The sequence below is a fragment of the Podarcis raffonei genome, chromosome 16, assembly GCF_027172205.1.
Source record: "Podarcis raffonei isolate rPodRaf1 chromosome 16, rPodRaf1.pri, whole genome shotgun sequence".
NCBI lineage: Eukaryota > Metazoa > Chordata > Lepidosauria > Squamata > Lacertidae > Podarcis > Podarcis raffonei.
In genome coordinates, this window is record NC_070617.1 from 14,035,602 (window position 1) to 14,054,437 (window position 18,836).

General features: G+C 49.0%; 2 protein-coding genes across 3 annotated transcripts; one reads left to right on the forward strand and one right to left on the reverse strand.

The window, feature by feature from the left end:
- Positions 1-1,313: 1,313 nt before the first annotated feature.
- Positions 1,314-4,947, reverse strand: C16H11orf68 (chromosome 16 C11orf68 homolog). Its single transcript, XM_053369787.1, has 2 exons — positions 4,678-4,947; positions 1,314-3,068 (listed from the first exon to the last, which is right to left on the reverse strand). The coding sequence occupies exon 2, from the start codon at positions 3,051-3,053 to the stop codon at positions 2,316-2,318; it is 738 nt and encodes a 245-aa protein (XP_053225762.1). The 5' UTR covers positions 3,054-3,068; positions 4,678-4,947; the 3' UTR covers positions 1,314-2,315.
- Positions 4,948-5,031: 84 nt separating this feature from the next.
- Positions 5,032-18,819, forward strand: DRAP1 (DR1 associated protein 1). Of its 2 annotated transcripts, XM_053369786.1 has the most exons (9): positions 5,032-5,050; positions 8,191-8,252; positions 8,864-9,085; positions 13,243-13,315; positions 14,118-14,211; positions 15,176-15,295; positions 16,517-16,604; positions 17,963-18,051; positions 18,560-18,819. In XM_053369786.1, exons 3-9 carry the CDS (start codon positions 9,044-9,046, stop codon positions 18,702-18,704), a joined length of 651 nt encoding a protein of 216 aa, XP_053225761.1. In that variant the 5' UTR covers positions 5,032-5,050; positions 8,191-8,252; positions 8,864-9,043; the 3' UTR covers positions 18,705-18,819. The 2 variants fall into 2 exon arrangements, with proteins under 2 accessions (XP_053225761.1, XP_053225760.1); XM_053369785.1 differs by lacking the exons at positions 5,032-5,050; positions 8,191-8,252 and having other exon boundaries at positions 8,598-9,085.
- The last annotated feature ends 17 nt before the right edge of the window (positions 18,820-18,836 follow it).

Sequence of the window (18,836 nt, forward strand, 5' to 3'; positions counted from 1 at the left end):
AGGTTGTATAATTTATTGTGATGTTCTGATTTTTCATTTTGGCTTTGCTGGTGCGAAGAGTGTTACATTAAGCACCCAACCTCTTTGCATCTTGCTCAGCCAGCCTTCTTGGCTCCTAAGCTTCTCCCTCCCATTTCCCAGCTGATCAGAATATGTTTGTTTAATGGAAAGAGGTTCTGGAACCAAAGCCATTTTCTTTTATTACTTTTGCCTGCACTCCCATAGAATTATGACACTTACCGTATCTAGCTTTTCTTCCAAAACATTAAATAAGATATCCCTATCCACATGTACAATTTGCATGAATCAAGCAGGGAAGTAGAAGGTGCAGTTTATACATGCATCATGCTCTTTCCCTAAGCCCAGGCATGGGACAACTTAGGGCTCTCTAGATATTGCTCGACCCCCAGTTCCCACTTTCCCTGGGCTTCTTTGGCCATGCTGTCTGGGGTTGATGGCAGCCATGTGCCCCTGAAACAACCTTACATTTGTATCTTGAAGGGGAGAAGCTTCACAAAAAAATCCCCAAACAAACTGCCCTCAGTTAGAAAGGCTACCTGAAATGGTAGTTGCATGAACAAGGTAGAAAGCAAATTCTGACTACTGGACAGCTGCATAATTCATTTTGTGGTACGACTGGTTATTTGAAGAGCACGGACAGGGTTCACCATAGTGCAAGAATGTTCAGGTCCTTCCTTCAGTTCCCGTAATGCAGAAACGTAGGAAGTTGCCTTATACTGTGTCAGAACAATGATTCCTCTTTCAGTACTGTTTACACTGACTGGCAGCAGCTCTTTGGGCTTTCAGTTGAGGGACATTGCCAGCTCCACTTGGAGATGTCATTGGGGACTGAATCTACCGCTAAGCCACAGCCCTTCCCCTCTCAAGGATAAGCATACTTAGTCTGCATAATAAGGTTGCCATATTTCAAAAAGTTAAAACCCAGACAAAAAGTTGAGGTGTTTGTTTGTTTTGCAAAATCTAAAAAATTGAAGTTGAGCTTTTTGGGGGGAATTCACCAAAATATTGACTTCCGACATAAGTTGCCATATGTCCGGGTTTTCCAGGACAATTTCAGCCATTTCCACCCAGACACTGCTTCTGACTGCCGTATTCTGGTCATGTCCGGCAAATTCCAGACCTATGGCAACCCTAGTATAGAAGCCTCTTTAAAAATTCAAAGTTTTCTGAGTAGGAACTAGCTTTAACCTGCAAGTGAGGCAATTCAAAGACTGGTGCCAGCTGGCCTGCTTGCCTCTTCCATTTCCATTCTCTCTTCCCACACACCCTCTTGGCAATAAACATTCAGCAAGAAGACAAAATCACTTTATTTTTTAAAAAACTATTTTACAGGTAGGCAAGTGCTGCTGAATCTAATTTATTTTCCACAGCCTCAAGAGGAAAGAAATGTTGAGAGACATTCCCTTAAATGAGTAAAACTTGTCCCAACACATTTTGTTGGGATAGTGTCTATGTTTAGCCCCTCTTTCAAAACTACACAGCACCTCCCTGGTGAACCATTAGTAGTTTCTGATGAAAAACTTCCCTAGAAACTACTTTTCCCAGGCATTATGGCAGGCCTGGGGAACCTGTGGCAAAATTAGATGAAACTGTTGGAAGCAAGAATATCCAAACTTTTGTGTTTCACAGAACTCCCCATAGTCTGCTTAGATTATTCTACAAGATGGGAATGTTTTGCGTTGTTAGAAAGTATGCCGCCTCTTAGCACAGAGGTAGCCAAACCCTCCAGGTGTTTTAGACTAAAACTCCCATCAGCCTCACTCAATGGTCAAGGATGCTGGGAGTTGCAGACCAAAGCATTTGGAAGACACCATGTTGGGTATTCATATCCTAAACATGCAAGGATTTGTCAAATAAGAGATCATTTGACTTGCCACCCCTTTTCTTTTTGACTGCTACAGTAATCTTTCTACTGACCTGTCATGAAATGGGAGTGTGTGCATTTATTTTGATACCCAAAGTCACTGGGGAAGGGGATATGAAAGCATACGCACAGGCAACTGAGGAAGAAGTGCAGTGATGCACTCCTAGTAAGAAGTTCTTGAAAACAAGGAAGGCAGCACACTCCATTGAAAGATAAATTCAGGTGTCCTTAAATGTGGCTGCAGGAAGACCAATGCAGGCAGCTGCCACCCAGTGCTGAAATCCTGCCTCCAGCATCCCTGCCGGCCTGTGCTTGGCAACTGTAATGTGGTCTCTCTGAGGGGGAGCGAAAGGGGAGGGGCACTGGGACTTGTAGCTCCCAGCCACAACACCATTCCCCTGGAAGAGCCACACATCCAAAGGAACACGTTTTAAGTCACTTCCATGTTGTTCACTTTGTTGGTGATGCGCGAACGCCGAGGGATACATTCCAAATCAAACTTACTTTCGTAGATGGTGGGGCAAAGGTGCCAGCGGTTGTCTCGGTAGATGCCCAAGTAGGTATAAACATCAGGCTTGTAGGACAACAAGCATTTGACCCCTGTGGTGCGGATCACAGCATCGGCCACCAGCACCTGCTCCTCATTTGTGAAGTCGTCTGTGTATACACAGATGACCTGCTTGCGCTCCGAGTCGGGGCAGCAGGGGCTGACCTTGGCCACGCCAATGCGCCCATCGAGCACCGCACGGGCAATGCCACACCAGGCATGGTCCACCTTGAAGCCACTATCCAGGTGCATGAGCCACTTCCCGGTCAGCACTCGCCGGTTCAGCGCCAGCTCCTTGACCATGTCGAAGGTGATGTGGCGCCCGCTGGCTTGCAGCAGCTCCCAGTCCTCCTGCAGCCCTACCACATCGCCAGCTTCAGGACAGAAACGGGGCCCATACACTGCTATCCAACCCACCGGCTCAGCATTGCACTCGGGGTCACCAAACCGGGACACACGGGACGGTTGGTAGGTCTGCAGCCACTCCTCGAATTCGGCCCGGGGAGTCTTGCGAGCATCAAAAACTACCCAGGGGTCCATATCTGCCGCCATGGACTCAGCAGCCAGCTGCTCTGCTGCAAAAGCACCTTCCTTCCCTGTCTTATCATCCTGGCTGGACATGGCACTGCAGGGCACCTGACAAAGAAGGAGAGGGCAAAGCAAAATGTAATAAACAAGAGGCAGCCTGCCTGGTCCCTGCAGTCATATATCCTAGTTTGCAATGTTTCCTTCATAGAACTAGCCAACAAGACAAATTCTCTACACAGTCCCATTTTACAGATTAGAGAATTGAGGCCAAGCCTCACTCGCCCTGAGGTCATTACCAAACGTGTCCAGTAACTATTTATCTGTAACTGTAACCCAGCTTGGAATTTATAAAACAGGAATTCCAGAGTGAGCAGTAGCAACTGAAGTTTACCAACATACTTTTTTTTTTTAGTTACTCAAAACTGCTGGGCAGTATGGTGCAGAACACTAGCCTTGGATGTGAGACCTGGCTGCAAACCCCAGCTCAGCAGGCAGCCTTCTACAGAAAGTTACTAGCTCTCTGCTTGATCAGCCTCAAAACCTTGTTGCAAGGATAACAGAAGAGCAACATGTACTAGAAGAAGGGAGAGGCGCATGTCTGAAACACTGAAGAGCCTCTGCCAGTCAATTTAAATAATACTGAGCAAGATGCACCAACGGTCTCAGTATAAGGCAGCTTCCTCCATTCCAACCACAATACGTTCCAAGTAGTAAAAATGGAATACAATTAGTTAAACATTTTGTACACACACACACACAACCCTTTCAAGCACTACACACCAAGGGTTGGATCCAGGCTTAGTTACTGAATTCAGTAAAGTTTAAGTTAGTAATAACTTAACATTATCAATGTAAAAGCATCAGTATAGTTTAATGCATGGGGAGGGTAGCTCAGGCCCACCAGCCAAATGCAGCCTTCCAGACTTTGCTATCTGGCCCTCTGATCTATTCCCCAATCCAGACCCTTCACTCAACCTGCTTCTCACTACAAACGTTTCTGCCTGGATTTCGGGCTTTCGAATTTTAGTAGCGCCCTGTGAGGTGCCAAAATTTGGTGCATATCCCCGCCACTCAACTTCATTCTACTTAATTGTTGTGGCATCCCTCACAGCCAGTGCAGGCAAACCTGCTCCCCTAAATCTGCCTCTGCAAGATGGGATGTGCTTTTGAACTGCTTGCCTGGATGGAAGATACGGAGGGGTGTGCAACTAGCCTACTGTGCAAAGGTAAAATCTGCATTTCAGCCCACATTTGCCTCTGGCTTTGCTCATCGTTGCCATGTGGCCCAGAAAGGAACGTGGCCCCTTTAGCTGCTGATAAAGGTTTCCCACCCCTGCCTTTAAGACATATTTACCATTTACCAAGGCAACACTAACTACAGCAACGCAAAGGGTGCTCCAAAGACATTTTTAATTGTAGAGGGGAACCTACAAAAACTAACCACATGCAGACCTACGCAGCTCCTCACTTAGGGGCCGTTTTAGGCAGCATTAAATTTTAGTCTAAGGAAGGAATAGCAATAAGCTGGTTGCAGAAGGAGCGTGGCTGTTAAAAACAACACTGCAGTGACTAAAGAAATTGCCAGTGTCAGTTGGTGTGTTAAGGAGTCGCCCAAAGGAGCTTATGGGAAAGGGTGGGGAGTATGCCAAAAATAAAAATTAAGCAAGACCCATCCAGGAAGTTTTTCCCTCGCTTAGGGCTGATAACACTGGCCTACCTTGCAGGGGTGCTCAGCGCAACAAGAAACTTAATGGAGGCGAAGCATTCCGAGCACCGTAAAGCAAACCGTTACTGGCAATGACTGCCGAGAGCGGCAGGCGTTGGAATAAACAGGCAAACGGGAGCCCCCTCCATTCTCTGACCCTCCCCGGCGAGACAGAGGAGCGCGAGAGAGCGGGCCTCTCCTGGCCCCTCCAGGGAAGCCGCCGCCGCCGCCGGAGCCCCTTTCGCAGCAGCCTCGCCTGGAGTGGCGTTGCCTTACCAACGGCCTGGCGTAGGCGGCCCGGCGCGCGGCACAGCCCGGAAGTTATGCGGGGAATGCATTGGAGAGGGGACAGGAAGTGCCGGGGAACTGAGGTAAGGGAAGTGAGGTAAGGGAGCCAAAGTTTTTTTGCTATCTTCCGAAAAAAAAGGGGCTTCTTTTTTTGCGCTTCCCAGTATTTGAGGATTATTATCTCTTCGTCCCAAACCTAAAATATCTGAGGGCACGGGGGTGGGTTTAAAACACATCTCCTCTCACAAATGGCAACCCGCCATGTTGGGCATTGTTTCCTATGGGCGTCCGGAGTGGTGCCGGTCTAGCAGTTGGCTTCTCTATGGAGCAACAGCCCCCCTCTAAAATGTGCTCAGGCTGTTAAGAGGGCGGGGTGTTTGTGTGTGTGTATCGCGCGCGGAGGATTCCATTTTATATCGGAAGTGACGCAGAAGGGCTGATTTTTTACACCCCACCCCCCGCTTTCTTCCGGATTGCGCCTAAGTGTTTTGAGTTTTGTTGAGAGGTGGGTCCCTATCGCTCTAGGCGCAGCTACGTTGAAATCCCTTCGTAGTTTACACTGGGGAATAAAGCGGAAAACCAGTTTAGTTTGACGTCGGATGTGATGTTAAGAGCTCCGTTGGCATCGCAGCCCTTCATGGTATAACCACGGTTCCCCAGCCCGCCCATCTGCAGTGCGGGATTCAGAGCACTGGACTGCCTGGCAGTGCTCTCCTGAAACATCACCCACCCACCCAAGTACCGCGATGCGAGGATAATATCACTGCAGGGCTGTTGTAAGCCTCACTTTCAGCCACTGGGAAGAACTGGGAATGTTATTGGAGGGTGGGGTGTAAATTCCTTAAAATAATTTAAGGATGGAAGCATTGGGCTACACTGCATTCTGAGCTTCTCAGCCACACACACTACTGCAGTATAAAGATGACAACATTGCAGGGCAGATGTAAGCCACAGGCTCTAAAAGCCTAGGGTAACGGGGCAAACAGGGCCACATGGCTGTCACTTAGAGCCGCTCTCTCACACACATGCCCAAATGTTTAAAAAGGACAACCACAGGGCTACCTTGGAATCCCCTCATAAGAATATAAAAGTGGCCCGTCTAGCCCATCATCCTGTTCTCACTGTGGCAATCTAGATACCTCTGGGAAGCCTCCAAGCAGGATCTGAATGCAACAGCAACTCTCCCCACTTCTGACTCCCAGCAAATGGTATTCAAAATCAGTGGCATACTTTCTACATGGTGGAGGCAGAACATAGCCATTGTAGCTGGCAGCTCAGCCAAAGCAACTGCCACCTCACCATCAACTACGGGCTGCATTTGCATTTGTGGCGCAGTGCTTAAAAAAACTAAAGTCATGTTTCATTCCTGCTACTACTCCCCCCGCCCTTCTTTTGTATGAATGGTTTAGCTTTGGGGCTCCTCAGTGCCCTCCTCCGCCTTGAAATTGCCCACTTGCTCTCAGCCTCTTGCATCGGGGTCCAGTTCCCTTTGTGGCCCAGAGAAAGATGGCAGATAGTGATCAAACCATTGCAGTTGCTTTTCCTTCTGCTCGCTCCTATTGCTTTGCTGCCCCTCACTGCCCCCACTTTGGAAGTGAATGGATGGCAATGGAAGCAGGAGCAGCAGGAACAGCATTGTCCCCTCCCCTCACGCACTGGCAGGTGCTAGATGTTGCCAACTCCTGACTTCAGCCCTTGGGAAGGGTGTGCTGTTCCCCTATCACAACTGGGCTAAAATCCTGCATTTCTTTGTTCTTTCTGAAATACAGCTGCTACTTTTATTTTGCAGGAAAAGGGGGAAATTTAGCATCAAAACTAACTGGCAAGTCTCATCTGACAAATGAATAAGCAGTCTACTGTTTTGTTCAGTCTGCGCTACAAGTGAGCAGAGCTAGCATACAGGTCCAAAGTGGCATTCCTCAGCTTCATCTTTTTTTTAAGTAAAAAGCTTGTATATAAGGAAACAAGCTGGAAAGCTTTGATTGGTCACAGAGGCCTGGTTTTTTGGGGGGGCGAGGGGGTGGTTTGCTGGATCAGAAATGGCAAGCTTAGGATCATACCTTTAAATTGTTTATGTACAGTACACAAATCATGCAGGAAAAATGGTTTTTGCTACTTTGGGCGCAGAATGAATTGAGTACACAGTACATCTGAAACTGGTTTTAAGCTCAGTATCCCAACAGTCTAGATTTCCCCAACACTGCCACTCAGGAAACTTGGTAACCCGTAGGTCAGAAAGTCTTTACATCAGATCTCAGATCAATTCCTGAAGATACCAGGGTGTTGTAGGCAAGCTGTCTCTCTCACTGCACTGACACTGTGACATACCTTATAAGTTTGTCATAAGTGTTTCAACCCAGCTAATGACACTGTTGTTGGAATGGAAACAACAGAGCAATCCTGTGTATTGAAGGCGATGGAAGCTGGCCCACATTATTTAACTTGTTTTCTTCTACATATATATTCTGTCATTTCTCCATCGTGGAACCTAAGGTGGCGTACAAGGGTTCCCCATCCAGGCAGGAACCAACCAAAAGCTGCTTATTTTCTGCAAGGTGCCTCGTGCTTTTGGCCAATACTTTTTATCATTGTACTTTTCACATATCAAAAGAAGCTGCCTTTGGTTTTCCTTTTGGATTGAAAAGCAGGGCAGAAATTAATTCAAAATTTTAAAATATACTTTTCAGGCAAGCCTTTATAACATAAGGCTGATCTCATGCCTACTTACCTGGGAACAAGGCCCATTGAACCCAGTGGGACTTCTTTCTGGGAATACAGAAAGATTGTGCTTTAACATGTAAAGAACTTATTTACGGGTAAGCCTGTGCAGAAGGATTGCAGCCTTATATCAATTTATCTATCTGTTAATGGCAGCTGTCTTGTACTCAAATGAATTTTTTTAATTGCTGCTATCATTTGATTGTTACCTTCCAGTAGCACCTTAAAGACCAACTAAGTTAGTTCTTGGTATGAGCTTTCGTGTGCATGCACACTTCTTCAGATACACAGATACTTCAGATACTTATGTGTATCTGAAGAAGTGTGCATGCACACGAAAGCTCATACCAAGAACTAACTTAGTTGGTCTTTAAGGTGCTACTGGAAGGGATTTTTTTTTTTTTTTTTTACTATGGCAGACCAACACGGCTACCTTTCTGTAATTTGATTGTTACATCATAGTTGTTGCCCTTTCTTTCTTTCTTTCTTTCTTTCTTTCTTTCTTTCATCTTTGGGCAGCTATTTTATGAACATTTACTTGACAGTCATCCTCGTTGGACACAGTGGGACTCCCTTCTCAAGTAAGCATGATTAAGCCCCTTAAATGGCAAACTAATTCGAAGCGGGATAGCATGAGACTCTTAAGACCAGGGTCGTGGGTTGGAGCCCCACGCTGGGCAAAAAGATTTCTGCATTGCAGGGGGTGGCCTAGATGACCCTCGTGGTCCCCATGCTCCTATGAAACGAGTCGTGCGTGCATGTGGCTCAGAAGCTCCCTCTCCGTCCCCCTTCGAGCTTCTACTTTGGGGGGGGGCGGAGGGAGTCTCCTGCTTACCTAACTTTGAACTCGAGTCTAGGGGGTGGAAGCCTTCCAGAAGTGGTTACCCCGCCCCGCTACTCCCACCCCCCCTGACCATTGGCCCTGCTGGCCGGCGGGGTTGATGGGAGTTTGCAGGCAAACGACCTGTGCGGAGCCCCCGGTTCCCCCATCTCCGCTTTGCGGGTGGGCTGGGGCTCCCGCTTTGTGCGCTAGTTCCTTGACGTGGCAGGCAAGCCAGCCTTTGCTGCCCTTTTGCTCCTTCTGTTCCGCGGGCACCGCAGGATGTGTGTCTACTGATGGTTTGTTTTTATGAATGGGCCTCGCGCTCTCGGGGGAAGGAGCGCCCATTCATGCCTTTCCGCCTCGATCCAGGCGGCGTTAGGACCCGCGCGGCGGGCGGCGAGGAGGAGGAGGAGGAGGCGGCGGAGGCTGCTTGGCCGGGTCGGGCGAGGCGGCTCCTTCCGAGGTGATCCTGATCCGGCTCTTCGCTCGCTGCAGGCCCGGCAGCAGGAGAAGGAGGAGGAAGAAGGAGAAGGAGGAAGAGGAGAGGAGATGCCGAGCAAGAAGAAGAAGTACAATGCGCGCTTTCCTCCGGTGAGATCCCCCGCGGCTGCCCTCCCCTAGCCTGCCTTACCCCGGGGTAGAGCTTGCACCAAAGCCCGGCCCGCAGCAGCGGAGCCCCTCTTGCCCCGGAGGAAGGGAGCAAAAAGTGCCGGGGCTGCTTCTCGGACTGCCACCCTCCTCCCCACCCCACCCCGGCCGCTGCAGAATCCCCAGAGAGTTTGAGGCTGCGATCTTAAGCCCGCTGCAGCTGGGGAGGGGGCACCCCATTGAAACTGCTGAGTAGACACGGCTAGGGTGGCTGCCTAAATAAATTAATCAAGGCGGCAAATGAATTACTTCCCTTTTACTTGCCCCCCGTACCTCCCATATGCTTCAAGCAAGATGTGGAAAGGGGGGGTGAGAGAAAAGAAAGCAGGTAATACAGACCCCTCCCTAAAAGACACTCGTGCCTGCTTGCCTATAAAAGTCTTAAGAACCCCTTATTTTTGCTGTTTATTAGAATAGACCTGGTATGGGGAAGCTTTGGCCTTCCAGATGTTGCTGAACTACAACTCCCATCACCCCCTGGCCATTGGCTGCTGGGAGTCACAATTCTGCAACATCTGGAAGGCCAAAAGTTCCCCACTCCTGGAATAGACACACAAGCCTGCCTCCCCCACCCCCACTGCCTTCCTGCTCCAGGGAATAAAATGTAACCCCGAACACACAGGCAACTGATCCCTCCGCACAGAAGAGAAAACCCATAGGAGAGGTTTTCTGCTTTAGCAATTCAGTGAGTGTAGCCCATTTTCCAATAAAATACAAAACAAAATCCTCCTTCGAATAAGCTTGATGCACCTCCGGATGTTGCTTGATTGCAGTTCTCATCGGCCAGAGCCAGCGTGGTCCCTTGTCACTTGTCAGGGATGACGGAAGGTGTCGTGCAACAACAACTGAACAGGAACTGGTTCCCTGACCTGATAGACAAGCCCCCTCGCCAATGGAAATTGGCTTTTGTAGCCCCTGTGGAAGATGTGCCCTCTGCTCTCTGTGGCCTTTGCAAGATACAATCTGGCTCCTGAGGAATCCATGACCCTCCAGAAGTGTTGGGACTACAACTCCCATCATCCCTGAACATTGACCATGTTGGCTGGGGCTGATGGGAGTTGGAGTCTGCCCACATCTGCATGGCCACTAGTTCCAGAACTGTTGTTGGACTGCAGCCCCCATTGGCCCCTGCCAGCATGGTCAGTGGTCCAGCAACACCTGGAGGGAAGCAGGTTTCCCTCTCCTGGCATGGAATAGGTCTGAGTTTATTTCCTCTGCTATTTGCTAATGTTGATTGCTGGGTCCTGGGCCAACCTGAGGTCTTATAGTAAGGCTACTTGGTGGGTGCCTCTTTTGTAGAAGGGCTTTCTGAAGAGGGGGTGCATTTTCTTTTCTCTGTCCAAAGTGCTGCTGCTGGACAATTTTGGTGGAAAACCTGGGTTCCTGTGTTTGGAGCAAGACAGATTATTTTTGTCTCTTTTCACTTTTCATCATTTTATAAAACCTCTTATCCTTCCTTCCTTCCTTCTTTCCTTGGTCCCAAAAACCTTTTTGTGATTGAGTGATCAAGAGACTGCTGATCATCCACATGTATTCCAAGCATGGATAGACTCATGATACATTTGTATAGGACATTATTACAACATTGGCTGTTTTATCTTTTCACTGCCTTTTGGGACAGTGTTGTTATTATTATTATTATTATTATTATTATTATTGGCGGTTCACAACTTAAAATTGCAATATAAAAAACACAAAATACATAATAAGAACATGAATATGATTATGTATTTTAATTTTTATTTTTACTTTATTCTGCTTTGTCATTTGAAAAACAATTTGGTTTAATTTTCCTAGCTGAATGTAAGATTTTATATTTCAATTAATTTTTTTAATTAAATTAAAATTTTAAAAATCTGGAGGGACACATGTGAGCCTCTCCTGGAACATGGCCTGCTATCCTTTGACTTGTACAAGCATGAGAGTTGTAAAACCCACGAGATTTACTTTGGAGCACAAATGCATAGGATTGGGCTTTCCTTAGGGTTGAGAAGCGTGTGACTTTGCAGGTGTTGGTAAATTCCAACTCCCATCAATCCTCTTCCTCTGTCTGAAATTTCAGGCCGGCCAGCGTCTTTCCCATCAATTGCTGCCTGATCCTTTTTAACTGGAGGTTATGGGGTTTACCTGGAGATCTGGGACCTTCTTCATGTAAAGCATGTGTTCTTGCACCCTAAAACAGAAACAAGACTCTTGCCCACGTGATTCTGGATAAACAGCTAATTCACATAGGAAACTGCCTTAGACATGCACACTTCAGCTTATACCCAGAACAAACTTAGTTGGTCTCTAAGGTGCTATTGGACAATTTTTTAATTTTTTAATTTATTTCGACTGCGTCAGACCAACACGGCTACCTGCCTGAATCTGCCTTAGACAGAGCCAGACCACTAGTTCACCTAGCCCAATATAAACCAGAGATGGGGAGCCTCATGCTGGGGAGCAGATGGGGCTCTCTAAGATGTTTAGCCGGGACCTTGGGACTCTCAGTTGACAGAATCTGCTCCCCAGGCCACACCCCATACTGGCCTTCCTCCCTGCCTTCCCTGAGTGTTTTGTCTTGGCTCGGCTGAGAAATGTCCTTGACTGAGATAAGGCCTCTTGCTAGCCTGTGTGGAGGGTGCGGAATGCAGCCTGCTCCACAAAGGCAGGAGTTCTATCTGCTTTTTGCCTCTGGTCCTCCCCCTTCCAGAACTTGTCCACAAGGGATTCTGGCCTTCTGCCTAAAAAGCATTCCTCACTCCTGGTCTACACTTATCTGGAGATGCTGAAGACTGAGTTTGCATGCAAATCCTGTGTTCTGGCGCTGAACTATGGGTCTCTCCACCCAACCCCCGTGAAGCTAGGCTGGGCATTTCCACTTCAAGCATCGCAATGCCCCAGGTGCCCCACTCTCTTGCCCTGCAGTGGATCCTAGCCTTTCTTGACTCTGGCAGACAAGGGTGCCTGAGGGCTGTCCTTCAGCAAGCCCAGCAGCACAGTCCTTCCTGCCAACCCATGGGACAACCTGGGTGCGATGCTAAAAAGCTAGCTTCCCGAGAGCAGTGTGTCTTTTTACCCAAGTTGGTTGTTCGCTGGCAGCTCCCTGCTGCACCCCAGGTGCCAAGGCAGAGTTCAGGGGAAGGCTTTAGTGCAGGGCTGGGGAAATCCATGGCCGCCCCAGCTCCCATCAGTCTAGAGGGCAATAGGTTCCCCTTCCCTGGTTTAGTGCTTAGGAGAGATGCTGAGCCTTGGTCACCCAGTCCAAGTCACTTGGATGTGGGGGGGGGTGCACTCTGCATGTGCTTAGAGGAGCCCTTAGAGGTTTTGTTGTTGAGTTGTTTTTTTACTCTGTGGGCTACAGAGTTGGACCATTGAGCTTCCAAAATAGATGATCCCCTGGGCTGAGGTTGAGTTCCAGGATTACCTCTTCAATTTCTAAAGTGTTTCCTAGTGTTTGCTTCTAGGGCCACCCAATGAGTGGTTGTTCCACCTAAGCAGAAAGCCTCCAGTTCAAACGTCACCTCTGCAGTGATTATAACCAGCACCTTGAACTAGACTTGGGAGCTAGCTGGCAAACCGGTGGCACTGATGCCCTCTGTCGTTTACCCCTGTTGGGAAGTGAGGCACCACCACTGTGGCCATGCACACACACCACATTTGAAGCACATGGCTTCCTCCAAGGAATCCTGGGAACTATAGATTACTCTAAACTCAGCTACAGTTCCCGGAACCCTTAATAAATTACAGATACTTGGGGGGGGGGTCATGTGCTTTAAATGGATGGCATGCACACAGCCGCATTCCCTTGTTAATAGGGGTGAAGTACAGTGTGTCAAATTTGGTCTTCCAGCTAGTTTCCAAGGCGCCAGTTCAAGGCCCTGGTTATTATCGAGTGGTTGGAATTGGGGGTTGTATTCTGTGATTCCACAGGCATGTAAAATGTGGTGACTACCAGGGATGTGATTCAGCTTTGTGACCAGCTAAGTTGAATTTTTTCAAACTCAGGAAACAAAATTTCTAGATCTTACAGGCTGTTTGGCTAAGTCCAGCTGAAATCTGAGAAGCCAGGGTTCCGTTTTAATACCCTCTTCCATTCTCCATTTTTTGTTTTTAAAAAGGCTCGAATCAAGAAGATAATGCAGACTGACGAGGAGATTGGCAAGGTGGCGGCGGCTGTTCCTGTGATTATCTGTATCCTTTTCGTCACATTGCCTGGATCCGCCCACCCGCCAAGCCTTGGGGAGAAGTGCAAGGAGACCAAGTGGGGGAATGTGTCTTGCTCCAAGGAGATGGCTTGAGGAACCTGTAGGAATTCGATTCCGACCAAACTAAGCCTCCTACATATATTTTGCTCTAGGAGGCATTGTTTGGTCAGAATAGTGCATGGGTAGGCAAACTAAGGCCCTGGGGCCTGATCCGGCCCAATCACCTTCTAAATCTGGCCCGGGAATCTGTGTGTTTTTACATGGGTAGAATGTGTCCTTTTATTTAAAATGCATCTCTGGGTTATTTGTGGGGCATAGGAATTCGTTCATATTTTTTTTTCAAAATATAGTCCTGCCCCCTGCTGAAAAAGTTTGCTGACCCCTGGAATAGTGAATACACTTCCACAGCTAACACTCAATAAATTACTTCTGGTAAATGAGCCACCATTGCCGCTAGAGGGCTGTGAAAATTTGCGTCCCAGGCATTTTAGACTCGTCTACTCATCTACTATTGAAAACCAAAGGGGCATATTGGATGCAATATGTGAATTTTTTCCCCAGGAGGGACCTGCTGCTAGTCAGCCCCAGGCAGGATGGCCCGTGCTCAGGGATGAGGATGAAGCTGTTGTCCCACTATATTTGGGGGGCCTGACAGGTTCCCTAGGACTGGATGGACAAATCTGACCTCAGGCAGCCTCCTGTGTGAGGCTTTGCACTCTCTGCACATTGTCAGGGGGTTGGGGGGGTGGCTCCCTTCACAGCATCCCTTAACTGTAGGTCTCCCCAAGCTCGGGCGCTGGAGCTCTTTCTAGAATCGCTACTGAAGAAGGCCTGTCACGTGACGCAGTCCAGGAACGCCAAGACCATGACCACATCGCACTTGTGAGTACCTGCTGCACATCAAGGTGCAGGGGCAGAGCCAGTCATGAAAGGGTGGCGGATGGAGGCAGAGTTGGTGCAATCAGCTGGCAATTACTGACATCGTCTCTCCTTGGTTTTTAATCCCGTTTTGGAAATGTGTATATTCCTTGTGGCAAGGAGTTCCCCAGTTCAGCTTTCCTCAAAGTAAGCACAGGCATTGGCTGTGGAAGTATTGCAGTTCAGCCTCCCCGTATCAGGCAGAATTTGTTGAGCTTCAAGTGCTTTGGCTTGAAGTGCAGAAAGTGTTTTTATTTTAAACTGTTTATTCCCCCCAACCATGCCTCTCAAAAGTATTTTTTACTTACTTACCTCCTGTTATTTCGTCTTTTTCTTTCATACATGTATCTAATTCCCCCCTCCAAACTTTCCAGTTTCTCTCATTCCTTCTGCCCACTCCTTTTACACTCACTTCTTCCTTCTGCAGCAGCTTTAGACTGTTATCATATTCCTTTTTGTTTCATTTACTTTAAAAAAATTAACTTTCTTTCTTTCTGATTTCCTTCAGTACCTCCTCTGGCTTCTTCCTTTCAGAGGAGTGAGACCTTCCTTCCCTCCCCTGCCTCTTTCTCTTTATTTCTCTTTCCCACCCACCTTTACCAAGCATACAGGTTTGCTGGCATTGCTCCTCCCAAAAGTCAGAGGCCACAATGGAAGAGTGAGGAAGCACTGTGTGAGCTGTGGCCCTGAAGCACCCTTGAAAGTAGACTTAAGACCCACTGGTGGTCCCTGGCCCATTGGAGAAACATCAACAGTCCCACGAAGTTGAAGGCAGCTAGCTGCCTGCCTTCACAAATCTAGTAACCTTTATTTGAAACCATGAGGGCTAGAAACTTGTCTCCCCGTCCCCCTGATTTTAAACAGAAGTTCTGTCACTGCGTCAGCTGTGTCTGGATTTCCCATCTAAGCCTGTCATCTGGTTTTGCAGGAAACAATGCATAGAGCTGGAGCAACAGTTTGACTTCCTGAAGGACCTTGTTGCCTCCGTGCCAGATATGCAAGGAGACGCGGAGGATAACCTCATGGAGGGGGAGAAAGTTTCCAGGAGGTAGGAAGGGAGGGGAAGCCCCCGTAGCATAAGGTCCCAGGTTCAATCCCCGATTGCATCTCTCCGCTTTCCCAAAAATGGCCATTTGGCAGGAGATGGCTAAGATCCTTCTCAGCCTCAGACCCTGGACAGCCTCTGCAAGAGAGAGTAGACAGTACGGGGCTAGATGGATGAATAATCTGATCTGACCTAAGATAACCTCCTTCATAATGGGTGGGATGGGAGACACTGGAGGAAGTTCTGTCCCTCTCCCCTAATCTGATCTTTGCTAAAGGGGGCAGATGGGGAGGTTTTTCCCATAATATGAATACTTGCTTCTTCTGCTTCAGGAACCTTTGCAACCATCCTGCAAGTTGGCTAGTATTGTCCTTGTTAAATTGTGAGTGGGAGGCTGAGGACGGGGAATTGGAGGCCCTCCAGATATTGTTGAGCTCAAACTCCCATCAACCCCCCAACCAGGGATGGCGGGAGATTAAGTAAACACACCTCCAGAGGACCACAGTTTCCCCAGCCTTGTCAAGAGACCAGTCTGGCTGAGCTAAGACTAGAACCAGGAATTTCAGCTCTCAATGACTACACATGACATGTGTTGGGCCGTAGCCAAGTGGTAGAGCATCAGTTTCTGAGCCGCTGTTTGTGTCTGCCTGGTGAAAGTGGAGACTTTTCCTGGGGAGGCTTGCTTTAGGTCTATTTAATTATATGAATCACTCCCCCAGCAAAAATCCCTGAAGCAATTTACAGGACGAGTGAGGTGCAGTAATGAATAAAAATGCATCATTATATTCAAAATGTAGTCAAAGCAAAAAACAACAACACATCCCATCATTGGTGCTGCCCAAATGACCAGGAAAACAAAAATGTCTTGGCCTGGCAAGGTTGGTGCCAGGCAGACCTCCTTGGGGAGAGCTTGCTAGAGGTGTGGAGCTACCACAGAAAAGGCCCCTTTCTCTTCTTGCCACTCTCTGGAACTCCTTCAAAGGTGGGATGCAGAGAAGGGCAATGGGGGACACGATCTCAGGGTTCAGGAGGTTTATATAGTGGAAGGCAGCCTTTAGAGATAGGGGTCTTGAGCTTTGCAAGGCGGTAAAGGTCAAAGCCAGCAATTGAGCCCCGGTTTCCAAATGGTCTTCAGGGGCAGCCCCATGAACAACGCATTGCATAGCCTAACCTGGAGGCCTCTTCCGCACACCTGTCTCCACTTTCTTTTCCTCTCTGGTTCAGGGGCCGGAAACCTGGCACTGGGCGAAAGAACGGCGGCCCAGGCAAAGGACGGGATCCGAAGCAGTCGGGCACAGACTCGGAGCAAGAGGTGGGCTGGCGTGGTTTTGAGTGTCTTCAGAAACCGAAACCCTCTTCTAATTGCAGTCCAGAAACACTTTTTAAAAAGTTTATTAACCATCTGACCCTGTTTTTCCTCCTCCTTTCTCTTTCTTTTCTCATCCCGCCTCCCTCCCTCCTTTAAATGAAATCCTGAAGAACCACAGAAAAATGCGGGCCGTATGGGCGCCCGCAGGATTTTTTCCGGGTGGAGTAAACCACAGAGAGGACGAAGCAGGTCATCCAGGGAGGGGGATCAACTGTATCGTCATCCCCTTGGTGGATGCCCATGTACAGTCTCTTGACCCACTTTCGGTTTCTGTTTGTGTGAACAGAAACCCAAAGCGGCTGCTGTTCATCTTCCTTCCCCCTGGTGGTTTTGCTTGGAAAAACCACCCTCTTGGTTCGGCCCCTTCCTTTTCTGCTATCTATAGATGGTTAACTTTTTTGGAGCCACCCTTGCCTCATCTCAGTGGTGATTCTTCACAGGGGGGTGAAGTTGTGGCTTCCCTCCGCTTGCCACTGTGCTCACGACCCGTATGCTTCCCCTCTGGGCGTGCCAGGCCGCACTGCCCAGGAGGCGGCAGCAAGGCAGGCAGGCAGGGGCTGTTGTGCTGAGGCCTCCCTGCTCACTCACACTTGGGATGGGCAGCTGAGCAGGCCACAACCGCAAGGAGCGAGCTGAGCATAGCCAGGGGGCTCAGTGGGTAGGCAGTGAGGCCTTGGCAAGTGCCCCACAATGCCATGCCCCGATTCCAGCCCAACTTCATTGGACATACACAGTTTATTCCTCAATATTCCACCCTCTTTTCTTATGTTGTTTTAGACTGTCCAGCCTCCAAGCAGTGGGCTGAGGCAGCGATGTTGGTTGTATCCCAGGAGTGGGGAGCCTTTTTTCAGCCTAAGAGCCGCATTCCTTTCTAGGCAGCCTCCCCGGGGCCACATCCAGCAATGGAGGTGAATCTTCCCTTTGTACAGTAGGCTAGTTTGCCTGCGCACATACAAACCCCTCTCCCCTCCTTCCAAGCAAGCAAGAGGCATCTGGGTGTGGCTGGGGGGCGGGGAAGGGTCCTGAGGGCTGGATGAAGAGGCTTAGGGGGGCCATACTTGGCCCACAAGTCTCAGCTTCCCTGCTCCTGTTGTGTTCAGTGCACTGTCCTTGCACAGCAGTGTGAATCGGGTCTGCTGGGCTGGAAGCAGCCCAGGAAACACATTTCAGCTGCCTGCCTAGAAGGGCAAAAGATGTGGCTGCAGGATCCAACTAGCTTGGTTGCTCCGAGTAAATGATAGGCTGGCATCAAGAGCATAGCATCGTTCCAGGGTGACCCTTTTTTTCTCCGGCCTGTGCAGGACGACTCTGAAGACAGCGAGAGCAACGGGGAGGAGGAAGTGTCCCACATCGCCCCTCCTCCTGTGCGACCTGCCACACATCTCTCCACGTAATATTTTCAGTGTGCTCCTGCTTATTGCATTTGGCCAGCAGTGTGTCAGGAATTGTGGTTGGGAGCTCTGACCTTTTAGCCGTCAAGCTGGGATTCAAGTGCTGTTGTCGGCTGCCTCAAAACTGTTGACTCTGTGTGTTTTGGGGGCAGGGACCAGATGCCACGTTGCTATGGCCCCTTTCAATCCTGGCACCAGCCTTGGCTTAAAGTCTAGGCTGCTGTTATTTGTTCTCCTCACCAAAGAAACCCTGATCTGTTTCTGAGCCTAGAGGGGACAGGGACAACTTGCAGCCTTCCAGATATTCCTGGGCTCCCGACTCCCATCAGTCCTAACAAGCATGGCAAATGGTTGTGAGTGCTGGGAGTTGTAGTCCAACAGCGCCTGGACGGCCACAGGCACACACCCACACACCCCAGGCCTGGAAAACAGCTTCATCACCCCCAATCTATAGAAAAAGTGCCTTGGCCTGCACACTAATCCGACCCCCTTTTTCTCCCCCTGCAGTGCTCCAACACCGTATCTACATTTCACTTCCCCGCCGGTTCCTGCAATACCTCTGCCTGTCGCTGCACCAATGGGGACGGTGCCAGTTGCGCCCCCACCTGCGCCGCTTGCGCCAGCCCAGGAAGACGAGGATTATGACTCCTAGCCCTAGTTCTGGTTTTTTGCTGTTGCCACTTTGGGGAGGGGTGGGGGGGAGGGGAGGGACAGAACATGGTTTGAACGGGGCTGTTCTTAAATTTATTAAAAAACATGAAACTGTGGCAGGATGTGTGTGTGT